Source organism: Piliocolobus tephrosceles, chromosome 13, assembly GCF_002776525.5.
Source record: "Piliocolobus tephrosceles isolate RC106 chromosome 13, ASM277652v3, whole genome shotgun sequence".
NCBI lineage: Eukaryota > Metazoa > Chordata > Mammalia > Primates > Cercopithecidae > Piliocolobus > Piliocolobus tephrosceles.
In genome coordinates, this window is record NC_045446.1 from 90,817,231 (window position 1) to 90,830,222 (window position 12,992).

The following is a 12,992-nucleotide window of genomic DNA, read 5'->3' on the forward strand; positions in this document are numbered from 1 at the left end:
AGTGCTGGGATTACAGGTGTGGCCCACCGTGCCTAGCCTGAGAAGTCTCATTTTTAAGAGAGCAAAATTTCTTTATTTGTGAGATGAAGGATTGTACTTTAATAACAAAGATCTCATCTTTCTCTGAAATTGAATATAAAATATGTGCTGTTTATTATTTTCAAAGAACAGATTTGAATGTGGTTTTGAGGCATACAAAATAACTGCTTTAAGACATAAGCGAGAGATCCTTTTGTGGTTCATGAGCATGGTGTCCGGGTGTTCACGCACATGTGTGAGACATGCCACCCTCTGAACCTTGTTACAATCTCAGCACGTTACCAGTCTAATCTGAAAAAAAAAAAAAAAAAAGAAAAAATAAATACAAAATAAAAAAATTTTTTAAAGTGAGAATTATTTCCATACAGGTCATCAATTTCTATCAGAATTTATTTTGTAAAGTAGTGTAATCAATCCTTTTAGTCTCTGATTGCATCATTATATAAATTCTGATGTTCAAATGCTGAGCAACACTTGCACTGACATAAAAACACACCGAAAAGATGGGCCAACCCATTTCACATTATCAAACCTGACAAATAATGATGTCCTGATTGTTGAGGTTTTACTATAACTGAAACCCTGACTGCCAAGTACTATATAGCCCTAATCATTTGGAAAACCTTTGCTTAATTTTCTACAAAGTATATGTTTTTCTGCTTATCTGGTTCTTGCCGTTGTGGAAATGTCCAGTAAATGCAACTACAGAGTTAGAATGTCCCATAAGAAATGTGTAAGGGGATTTATTCCCTTGTGTTTTGAGTTTTGGCTTTTATTTAACTTAGATTTTCTAGCAGAATCAATTTCACCTTTAGTTCTTTCTATTGTTTTTCCATATGGAATGTATTTAGGCTTTTACAGTTACTATTAAAAGGGAAAATTATAAAAGCTGAAGTATCTTTATGATTTACTTTCACATTAAGTAAAATTACATTAAGATTCCTAGGATTCAGGAATAGGAGAGAGGTAAGGAATTGGGGGAAAAATATTAGACCCTTGTGTTTGAAAGACAAAAATAATGAAAGTGACAAGAAAATTTTGCTCATTTTGATAGTTTTTTTTTTTTTTTTTTCGATGGGGCATAAACTCCTTAGAGTTAGGTGATGGTGATTATTATATCTTCAGAAGCATATTTTTGAGATAATGCAAAAGAAGTATTCGTAGAGAAAAGCCTGATTCTTCCTATAGCTTAAATAAACTTGATATAAAGTGAATAATCTATTTGTTGCCACAGAAGAAGTTAGAACTTGGAAACCGGTTGATTTTTATGAGTTAATTTATATACTCACCTCTTAACAATACCTGTGCTAGTAAATAAAGCTACACGATATTTCTTCAAAAATAGCCTTTGGAACTGTGGTGACAAACTTTTTTTCTTGACTTGTTCAATGCACATGTATCAAAAGTATATGAACTTATTTTGTTTTTTCCCTCAAAAGAAACTAAGTCCCTATATATCTGTTTTTTACCTTAGGTATTTAGCGAATTCAAATTCTATGTAGTGCATCCTATATTTTTTAAATTACCATAGTTTACCCTCTCAGTAATAATGTTAGAGTGTGAAAATAGGAAGAAAGTCTCACACACATACACAAACAGAGAGAGAGATTCAAAGAGAAACATGCAGAAGGTCATTCAGAGAAGTTTTCACTAAATTGGTTCAAAATCAGACCTTGGGACCCAGCGTCACAAAAGATATAGATGTGGTGAATAGTGCCAAAAGAATCAAGGTCATCTTTGTACGATTTGCAGTTTTGAAACATTTTTCTGGGCCAGTCAGGTGGCTCACACCTATAATCCCAGCGCTTTGGGAGGCAAACACATCACTTTGAGACCAGCCTGGGAAACATAGTGACACCCCATCTCTACAAAACATTAGCCAGGTGTGATGGTGTGTACCTGTAGTCCCAGCTGCTTGTGGGGACTGAGGCAAGAGGCACTTGAGCCCAGGAGGTCAAGGTTGCAGTGAGCCGTGATCGCACCTGCATGACAGAGTGATACTCTGTCTCAAAAATAAATAAATAAAAACTAAACAAAATATTAGTCTGGGTGTTTCTGAAACTTGGTAGAAAACAATGACTGAAATTATTGTTTCTATTTACTTAAGACGAGGAATAATTTTGAAAGTACTCGACAAGAGGTAGAGCGGTTGATGCAAAGGATGAAATCTGCCAACCAGGACTACAGACCACCCAGCCAGTGGACGATGGAAGGCTATCTGTATGTCCAGGAGAAACGTGAGTCACAAAGACATAACTTCACGCCCCTTAAGACTTAGCCATCTATTAATATTTCCATGAGATGTGACTTGGTTAGTAGTATTTCCTTCAAGTAGGAGGACTGAAATTTCTTACCGCTTTATATCTACTTTCCCCCCCAACCACAACCAAAGTGAGGAAGTTTTTCCCACATTTTGCCATCAGGATGTCTAAGTTGCCATATTGTTGAACTTGGAACTTACAGTCTTCACTCATACCATAACATGAGTTCAGTTTTAGCATCTAATTGTGATACTTAATCTCAACTTAAAGTTTCATGGAAAATTGCAAACCAAAGGCTTTATTGGGATGAATCGTCCTGGTTACTGTGATAATAGTTTTACCCTCTGTTGGCATTATTTTATTTAATGTTGTGCCCTGTCAGTTTTCAGGTGTAACATTGGGAATCATGGTAATGTCAAATTGGCACTCCTTACTTCTTGAGGTTTGGAAATAAGTACCAAAGCCAATAGAGCACGATTATGATTGCCTCACACTGAGGACATTTTTCTCTCAAAAATATTAAAAAGCCATTCAGACTTGTATAACTAGTTTTTTGTGCCTGTTACTTGTCATTAAGTGGAACTAGTTGGACTATTTTGACTACATTAACACTTTCAAACTGGATATGCCCTAAGGCATCATTCTTGTGCTGTTTTTGGTGAAGAAACAGTTGTGTATGTTTCCAGCCCATCGTGGACCAATGTGAAAGGCTTTTGATACACTGTATGTGCAACACGATTAAGTGATGCTCATTTGTTGGACGGCAGGACACACACAAATTTGATTTGATCCAGCAGACTCTGCAAACATTTATTACTGCATGGACTTGATGATAGAGGAACGCCGGCTCAGGAGATCTGGATTTTAGGATTTTTCTCTCTCCTAACTATCTATCTTGGCCAGTCTACTGTTTTCGTATCTAAACATGATAAAACTACTGATCTTCCTAGGTACTCTATAATTAGTGCATAATAAGTAGCTTTTACCCTCCTCCCAGGTCATGAAAAATTACCAGTCCCTTGGCTTGTCAATAGGGTATATAGATTTCATTTAGGACTCTAAGGAAATTTTTATTCTTTTTTTTTTTTATTGTTATGTTTTTTACTCAAGCCTGGAAAGGACTCTAAGGAAATTTTTGAATATTTATTTTAAATGATTTTGTCCAGGTTTGAGAGCCTTCATGTGACAGTACATTGAAAGGAGCTCACATTTCTACCAATAAAATATTTGGACACTGGAAGAATTTGTTGCCAGTGAGGGCAGTAAACATGCAAGTGATAGAGGAGGTGCCATCCTTGGATTTTTTATTCATTGTGATCTGATTATATTTTGTTTCTTGAATATTTTTCTAGGTGTTACACACTTGCTGAAATCTTTGTGGGCACACAATATTTTATCCTAAACGAAAAACCTTTAGATTAGCTTGCAATATTATTTTGTACATAATATTCAAATATATCATATTCGGTCCTACTTGGTAGTGAGTGCACCCACTGGGTGGAACCATGGTTTGCCTATCTGTTGTCAAGGTCTTGAACATTTGGGTCAGTCTATAAGCGTAGGCCCTTCAATAATTTGGGGGTTACATGGATGGACTAAGCACAGTATTTTATGCACTTACCTGATGTTGGTATCTTTTGTTCTAAGATGCTTAACTTCTCTGGGTCATTCTAGACTGATGATAAAGCCCATTGTGGTTCTGACCTCTCCTCTGAGTTTTTTTTTTTTAATTTCTTGTAATGGCACCACCCACTCTTGTAGGCTGCGGAAGTCAAGGCAATCCATCCTTAGCACCAGTGTCTCTCTGTAGCCTTGGGACAAATCTGTCTATTCTGTCTTCTTGATATCCTTTGATTCCATACCTTCTCTCCATCTCCACTGCCTTTGCCCAGGCGAGACCCTTGCAGTGACCTCCTAACTGTTCCCTCTTTGCCTCCAGGCTTGCACATCATCTAATGCATCTTCTACAGTGCTTCCAGCAGATCCTTCTAAAAGGCTTCTTTGGTTATGCCCCTGTTGTGATGGACCTTTAGCAGTGTCTGAATTGGAGGGTCTCACAGTTCAATTCTCCTTATTAACACGCTCTTTGTTGATATTTTTCCTCCACCAAGACAATTTCCATCTTGATTTGATCTGTATCTGCCTGTATTATTTTATAGCTTTATTGGATCTAATTGGCATAAATTAATTGCGCCTGTTTAAAACATTTTTTGATAAATTTTGCCATATGCATGCGCCTGTGAAGCCATCACTACACTACAACACAATGAACACATTCATCACCTTCAGAAATTCTCTCTTGCCTCATTATGATCTCTTCCTCCTGTCTTTTCCCACCTATCATCTTCCCCTATTCCCTTTGCCAAGGGATCTAAAGAAAAAGGAATATATTTATATGCTTTTGGAATTATTTTTATATGAGGAGCAAATACCCAAAGCCCCTTCTCACTTGGGATCTTTGAAAGTGTTTACAATAAAAACAATCTAACCAGTTTACTAAGATGTATCGATTGTGCAATTGCTATCACTGGGTAGATAAGTTCTTGTGGGGGACAAAAATGAGATAAATACTTGACTTCAAGTTTTTATTCTGTAGTTGAAAGCATAAGACAGTCTTACACAATTAGCAGCCAGTGATCAATGTCAAATAAATATCAAAGCCATAAATTGAGTGATAAATGGAGATGGATGTGATAGGGTAGGCTTAACTCACTATTTAGACAGAGTTCCACTCTACCTGAATATGGGGTGTTTATGTTATCCACCTCAAGGCATGCATTAAATCACATTCTGCTAGACTTCAGTGTAACTGAAAGAGCCAGGGGTTCCAGAGTAAGAGCCATATTGAGATTCTGTGCCTGTGCTGACCTGTGACTTGTGCCAACAGTTTTCTGAGCTCAGTCTCTCTTCATTTATAAAAGAGAGGGATTTAAACCCCTATCATATGTAAAATGTGTCTATTCTTGATATTGTCAATAATAATAATACCATGCTTACTATGGGCTCTTACTATTCTTTGCAATTTATATTTGTCTCATTTAATTCTTTTTTTTTTTTTTTTTTTTAGACGGAATCTCACTCTGTGGCCCAGACTAGAGTGCAGTGGTGCAATCTCGGCTCACTGCAAGGTCCGCCTCCCGGGTTCACGCCGTTCTCCTGCCTCAGCCTCCTGAGTAGCTGGGACTACAGGCACCCGCCACCGCGCCCAGCTAATTTTTTGTATTTTTAGTAGAGAAAGGGTTTCACTGTGGTCACGATCTCCTGACCTTGTGATCCGCCCGCCTTGGCCTCCCAAAGTGCTGGAATTATAGGCGTAAGCCACCATGCCTGGCCTGTCTCATTTAATTCTTAAAACAGCTTGAAAATATAATTTCTCTAAAAAGAACAACTTCAGTCACATGCCGTATTGATGAAAGTATTGCCATCTCTCGGTCGCAGGCTGTTTTCTTAAAATGTTCTTTATAATGTCTGTTATAAAGGTTCTTAGATAAAATACGGGCACTAAGAAGGTATTTGATGAATGTTCATTCCCCTTCCACATTGCAAATATTCATCTTAGCAACTTAAATGATTACTGGTAAGATAATTAAACAGCTTTTATTTTGCAACTTTAGAGCTGTAATCAATTTTTATTTTCCCAGACACTTTTGGGGACTTTAGAATTGCTTGTCTAAGAGCATCTGCCCTGGCCTAGTGCCAGTCAGCTTTAAAGAAAGCAGCATGTGTTTGCAGCAAACTCGAGGATTAAATGCAGGAGGTTCTGAACTTAAGATGGAGGCAGGAAAAAGGGTCTTTAGTTTAAAATGTCATCAGAGCATTGCAGCAGCTCTGTTTTAAAATTATAGCTAATATTGCTTCATATATTGCTACCTACCTAATGAAGTCACTACATATGAGAATATCTATCCAGTCACTTTCCACTAATTAGCTCTTAAGTCTTTAGGTATTTTACATCACATGTAACAGAGTTATCAACAAGTATTATTAAGTATTATAGTGTGAAATGGTCCCCAAATGGAATTGAAGTTAATTGTAATAGTCTTTTGTGATGATAAAGTATATGACTGCACCCTGCAATTTTAAAATCTGGAGTGGCTTAAGTATTAAACTTTATACCAAGGGCATTATTATTAAAGAAAAAAATTAAATGGCTCATGAAACACTTTTCTCAAGAGGTACTTTTTAATATTTCAACTTCTTTCTTTTAAACATGGTTCTGAAATGAAGCCAGCAAAAATATGTGCATAGTAGCTGCTAGAAAAGTTCAGGTGTTAAGCAAGATGGGTCCCTGGATGGAGATGCTATTAATACATAGAAAACAAGCACCATTTTCTTTTTTTTCTTTTTTTCTTTTTTCTTTTTTATTATTATTATTACACTTTAAGTTCTAGGGTACATGTGCATAACGTGCAGGTTTGTTACATATGTATACTTGTGCCACGTTGGTGTGCTGCACCCATCAACTCGTCAGCACCCATCAATTCGTCATTTACATCAGGTATAACTCCCAACGCAATCCCTCCCCGCTCCCCCCTCCCCATGATAGGCCCCGGACAAGCACCATTTTCAATCCACTCAGCCCACTATGGTGCTTGGGTGCAGGATAGCTGGCTTCCCTATGGGAAAACTGAAGGTCTTCCACCATGGTCATGGAAACATTGAACTAACAATGCATTCTACTCTCTAGTAAATTTCCTAAGGAGAATACTGGACAATAACATGGGTGCTATGGGAAAGGGTTACATGGTATTTTGGGGGGGAAAGAAAGTGAACATTACACATACAAGTTCCTTCTCATATAGATAGTGGAAATTATTTTCATTTTAAAGAGTAATTTGAATTTGTTTTTTCCAGATTAGGAGTAAGAGGAAATAACTCTAAGGTCAGTAAAGTCTTAGAACTTAGTAAAGTCTTAGATGCGTGATTCATTCCTTTATTCATTATTCATTTGTCAATATTGACTGACAACTGTATGTCTGGCTCTGTTGTAAGGATTAGCAATTCATATTCTAGTCAGCTGAACATCACATGTTCCTGCTCACATAGATTCTTAAAATCTTGTGGCAGAGACACTCAATAAATGGCTTAAATTAGTGAAACAAATCATATTTCAGACAGTGATAATCGCTAAGAAATGAAAGCAAGAAAGAGAGATAAGTATCAAGGTGAGGGTGTTTAGATCTTAGATATCTCCCCAGGAAAGGCCATATTATGAAAGCTACATTTAGGAAAAGGCCTGAAGGGAGGTAACAGTGCAAGTCATGCAGGTATCTAAAGGAAAAGTAGTCCAGGCCTGGGAAACAGCAACTGCAAATGCCCTTGGGTAGGAATGCCTCCATTGTGTTCAAAGACCAGCAAGCAGGGCAGTGTAGCTGGAACTGAGTGCACAAGGCACAAAGCAGTGGGATGTGAGATGGGGAAAAGAATGGGAGGCCACTCACTTGGAACCTTGTGGATAATAGACTCTTTGATTTTTATCGGAAGTAAGATGGGAAGGCACTAGAGGGTTCTGAACACAGGAGTGAAGTGACCTGGCTACATTTTTAACAATATATATCTGACAGTTATGACAGTAAAGAATACAGGTAGAAGTAAGGAGACCATTTTTAACAATTCAGACTCTTATTCCTCATTCTTCCTACCTCTACGGGGTACAAGTATACCACTTTTACAGATGGAATAACTGAAGTTCAGATCCAAAGTAACTTACAAGTTTTACAAAGTCAGTGTCAGAGCTACAAGTAAAGCCACATTGTCTGATTCTAAGACTCTCTATCCTATACTGCTGTCTCTCTGTTCTTTCTCATGCATGGTAAATGTTACGAACTAGCATGGTATATGGAGATACTCAGTTGTGTATCATAGCACTGGAGAATGTGCAAACTTTGATACAAATCATTTATTAACAAAATCTGAAAATGTTTTTTGTTTCCTTACATTAGGTCCGCTTGGTTTTACATGGATTAAGCATTATTGTACATATGATAAGGGAAGTAAAACATTTACAATGAGTGTTTCAGAAATGAAATCCAGTGGGAAAATGGTGAGTTAGTTTTGTTTTTTGTTTGTTTCTTAAACTGTTTGTTATTTAAGTAATGGAATTAAAAGAAAAAAAAATCACATTGTTTCTCTAGTTAACATGTACACATTTACAAAAAAATAGAAAGTCAAATGTTTTCTCTCATTTTTATGAGCTGAATGACTTGAAAAGAGTAGCCAGGGTCTTCCTTTAACTTGGCCATGACATATTGATAAGCAGTCGAGTTAAATGTAGGGATCCTTCAGTAGATTACAGAGGTGTCATCTCACATTTCTGGCAGCAGAGTTATTTGTCTATGCTGTTGGTTGGCTAGCGGCCCAGGGAGGGACTGTCAATGGCTGGAGCAGGCTCAGGGATTCTGTGTCTTTCCCCTGGGTGGCCTCTGTGGGAGGCTGCATTTGCTCCTGCATGCCTTGTCCCCTTCCGCACTGCATACTGTTTACCAAAATGCTGGCTAACAAGGTTTCTCAGAAGAAACCAATAGATGCTCATTTACCCCAAAAGTAAATTGGTCACTGAATGTCTCACATGGCTAGTGAACAATATAGAATACAGTGTACTTTGTTTGAGGAAATGCTGCAGAGAGCTTTATTGTCTGTGGCATATAATCTTCTTGTGATTTAAAGTATGGGTATGGCAAATGATTGAACTTGTGAATTAATTAGGTCACAATCTAAGTACCCTAAAGCTGGGAGTTACACTGAAGATAATTAGTCCAGCCTTATTTTAACAGATTAGGAAATAAAGTTAGTAGAAAGTAAGTGCCTCGCCCAGATAATTAGTGGTATAGATCATGGCAGAGGTAAATGTTGATCTAACTTAGACACATACTCAAATACGTCAGTTGAAACTTATTGTACTTGGGCATTCATCAGAGGCAGAAAATAAAGGAGAGGCAGAAAACTGAAAGGCAGAAAATAAAGGAGAACATACCAGAGAAAAAGAAACCTTAGTTGCTACCATCCTGGGAAGTTATTAAGTGCCACAACACACCTAGTTTCTACTCTAATAGTTACAACTGTAAATCCAACTTATGTGACAGTGAGTTAATAATGTAAGTAGACCAAGCCAAAGTTCCATTAATAAATTGATGACATGTGCAACCAAATATAGAATTAACCACACATTAGATAAATGTTCCCCTTCAAATAGACTGGCATCTCAGTTACGGAAGAGAATTCCTATGAATGTAGCCTATGTTGGCTCTTGTCCAGAGAGTCAGTTTTAGCAGCAGTGGGTTACCAGCAAAACAATCACATGGTATTAGGTTGATGCAAAAGTAATTGCATTTTTTCCCATTACTTTTAATGGGAAAACTGTAATTACTTTTCCACCACCCTGATATATATGATAGCAATAGCATTATGTCATGTATATACTGGAACTATATTATTTCGGTAGCTCTCTTGTAAACCTGAGCTAGTTATCATTTAAGGCTCTAATACAAAGACACACACATGATACTAATCTCTTTGCAATCCAGGGAGTTTTGATTAAGAGCAACAAATATTGTATCCTAACAAGCACTCTATGTATCCAGTTATGGTGTTAAGTGACTGTGTAACTTCATACCTTTTCTAAATCTAAGTATTGAGGGAATGTACATTATAGTATAATTTAACATTGTAAGTAAATATGTTGAAGGGTACTGGACAGACATGTTACATAATTCTTTTAAATAAAACATACATATGCCATTAATTAACAAATAGTTTTGTGTATTATGATCGGACAGCTAACATTAGGAATCAAAAAAAGACAGGGCGTGATTGTGACCTTTATACATAATCTATACTGTTAAACATTTTAATGTGGCAACTTGAGCTCATGTATTTAATATATTTCAGTTCACCTTGTCAGCGTGTTAACACTATGGTACTCTTCTTGTTTCAGAATGGCCTTGTTACTAGCTCACCGGAAATGTTTAAATTAAAATCTTGTATCCGACGAAAGACAGATTCAATTGACAAACGATTCTGCTTTGACATAGAAGTAGTTGAAAGGTTTGAGCTTTTCTGTTCACTTTATTTTTTTCATAAGATAAACTGTGTCTCTTTCTGTATTTAAATGTAAACATGAAAAAGCATTCAAGTGTTTTTTAGTCTTTTAAAAAATAGTATACATGTTTATTTCGTTCTTTCATGTTGTTATTGCATAATGCTTTTGAGAAAGCAAATCCAATCCGGGATGCTAGAAAACAGTAGCATCACTCAAAGCAGAATCAGAAAAATCAATATAAATGACTGTATTAGGAGAAAGTGTATGTAGTGGCCTCGTGGTCCTCATCACCATGAAGGAATCCAATGGCATATTTCATGGCTCCAGGATCAGCCTTTTGGTGGGCTTTTTGGAGGTTGGTGGCCTTGCTTCCAAGGAATAGGATGCAGGTGGGAATAGCATAAGCTTCTTTCAGCCAACTAAGTTTAATGCCTCCAGGATGCCTACTGTGTGCAAAGCACTGTTCTGGGTATTCTTCGCCCAAAGTAATGGAAGAGAGATAAATGTCATGAATCTAAGTTTATAATTTAAGTTTACAATAAGAAGGAGTATGCTTCTTGCTCTCTGCTCTGTAATCCATGATCTATCTTTCTTCTCCTGCATTACTACCACAATATTCTGAATCCACTAGCTTATCGTGTGTATCCATGTATACACCTTATATACGATGACTTACTATATATGCTCATAAACCATAGCCTATAGCTACAGGCATAACTCAGAGATACTGCAGGTTAGATTCCAAACCACTGTAATAAAACAAATATCATAATAAACTGAGTCACAGAAATTTCTGAGTTTCTCAGTGCTTATAAAAGTTATGTTTATGCTACAGTGCAGTCCATTAAGTGTGCAATAGCATTATGTGTAAAAAATATATATCCCTTAATTTTAAAATATTTTAAGTAATGCGAATGGTCATCTGAGTCTTTAGTGGGTAGTAATCTTTTTGCTGGCAAAGGATCTTGCCTCAATGTTGGTAGCTGCTAACTGATCAGCATGGTGGCTACTGAAGGATGGGGTGGCTATGGCCGTTTTCTTAAAATGAGATGGCAATAACGTTTGCCACATCAGTTGACTCTTCATTTCAACAAAGATTTCTCTGCACCGTGTAATGCTGTTCGACAACATTTTACTCAGTAGGGCATCTTTCAAAATTGGAGTCAGTCCTCTCAAACCCTGCCCTACTGCATTGTCAGCTAAGTTTATGTGATATGCTAAATCCTTTGTTGTCCTTTCAACAATGTTTATAGCATCTTCACCAGGAGAAGATTCCATCTCAAGAAACCACTTTCTTTGCCCATCCATAAGAAGCAACTAGTCCTTTCAAGTTTTGTTATGAGATTGCAGCAATAAAGTCATATCTTCTACAAGGCTCCACTTCTAATTCTAGCTTTTTTGCTATTTTCACTACATCTGCAGTAACTTCCTCCACTGAAGTCTTGAACCCCTCCAACTCATCCCTGAGAGTCGGAATCAATTTTTTTCAAACTGCTGTTAATGTGGATATTTAGACTTCCTCCCATGCGGGACAAATGTTCTTAATGGCATCTAAAATGATGAATCCTTTCAAGAAGGTTTTCAGTGTACTTTACCCAGATCCATCAGAGGAATCACTACTTATGGCCGTGAACGCCTAATGAAATGTATTTCTTAAATAATAATACTCAGAAGTCTAACTTATTCCTTGATCCATGTGCTACAGAATAGATGTTGTGTCAGCAGGCATGAATATATTATTCTCCATGTAAATCTCTATCAGAACTCTTGGGTGACTAGTTGTATTGTCAATGGGCAGTAATATTTAAATATTTAAATATGCCTCTTTAAGCAGTAGGTCTCAACAGTGGCTTAAAATATTCAGTAAACCTTGCTGTAAACAGATGTGCTATCATTCAGCCTTTATTGTTCCATCTGTAGAGCACAGGTAGAGTAGATTTAGCTTAATTTTTAAGAACCCTAGGATTTGCAGAATGATGTATGAGCATTGGCTCTGACTTAAGTCACCAGATACGTTAACTCTAACAAGAGTCAGCCTATTCTTTGAAGCCTTGAGGTCAGATAGTGACTTCTTTCTATCTGTGAAAGTCCTAAATGAGGGCATCTTCCAACAGAAGGCTATTGCGTCTACATTGAAAATCTGTTGTTTACTGTAGCCACCTTCATCCATGATTGTAGCTAGATCTTCTGTATAACTTGCTGCAGCTTCTATGTCAGCACTTGCTGCTTCATCTTATACTTTTATATTATGCAAATGGCTTCCTTCCTCAAACATCATGAGGTATGCTAGCTTCATAATTTTTTTCTGCAGCTTATTCATCTCTCTCAGCCTTCATAAAATTGAAGACAGTTAGGGCCTTGCTGTGGATAAGGCATTGGCTTAAGAGAATGTTATGAGATTATTGATTGGACTAATTTTAATATTGTTGTATCTCAGGGAATAGGAAGACTAAGGAGAGGGAGAGAGATGGGGAAATGGCCAGTCAGTGGAGCAGTGGTACACACAACTTCTATTGACTGTTTACCATCTTATGCCATGGTTAATGGCACCCCAAAACAATGGCAATAGTAATACCAAAGATCACTGTTCATATATCACATGATAGATATAATAACAATGAAAAATTCCAAATATTGCAAGAATCACCAAAATG

The 12,992-nt window shown here is 37.0% G+C and overlaps 1 protein-coding gene and 1 non-coding gene across 2 annotated transcripts in view; both read left to right on the top strand.

Moving 5' to 3' along the window:
* ARHGAP42 (Rho GTPase activating protein 42) overlaps window positions 1-12,992 on the top strand; it is a 321,711-nt gene that overhangs the window by 259,645 nt on the left and 49,074 nt on the right. Inside the window, exons 8-10 of the mRNA XM_023208003.2 lie at window positions 2,147-2,276; window positions 8,243-8,343; window positions 10,234-10,343. Coding sequence (XP_023063771.1) covers window positions 2,147-2,276; window positions 8,243-8,343; window positions 10,234-10,343 — 341 coding nt within the window. The remainder of the gene's footprint in view (window positions 1-2,146; window positions 2,277-8,242; window positions 8,344-10,233; window positions 10,344-12,992) is intronic.
* On the top strand, window positions 227-331 carry LOC111540387. Its single transcript, XR_002730971.1, has one exon. It is a non-coding gene; the product is annotated as a small nucleolar RNA U13 (small nucleolar RNA).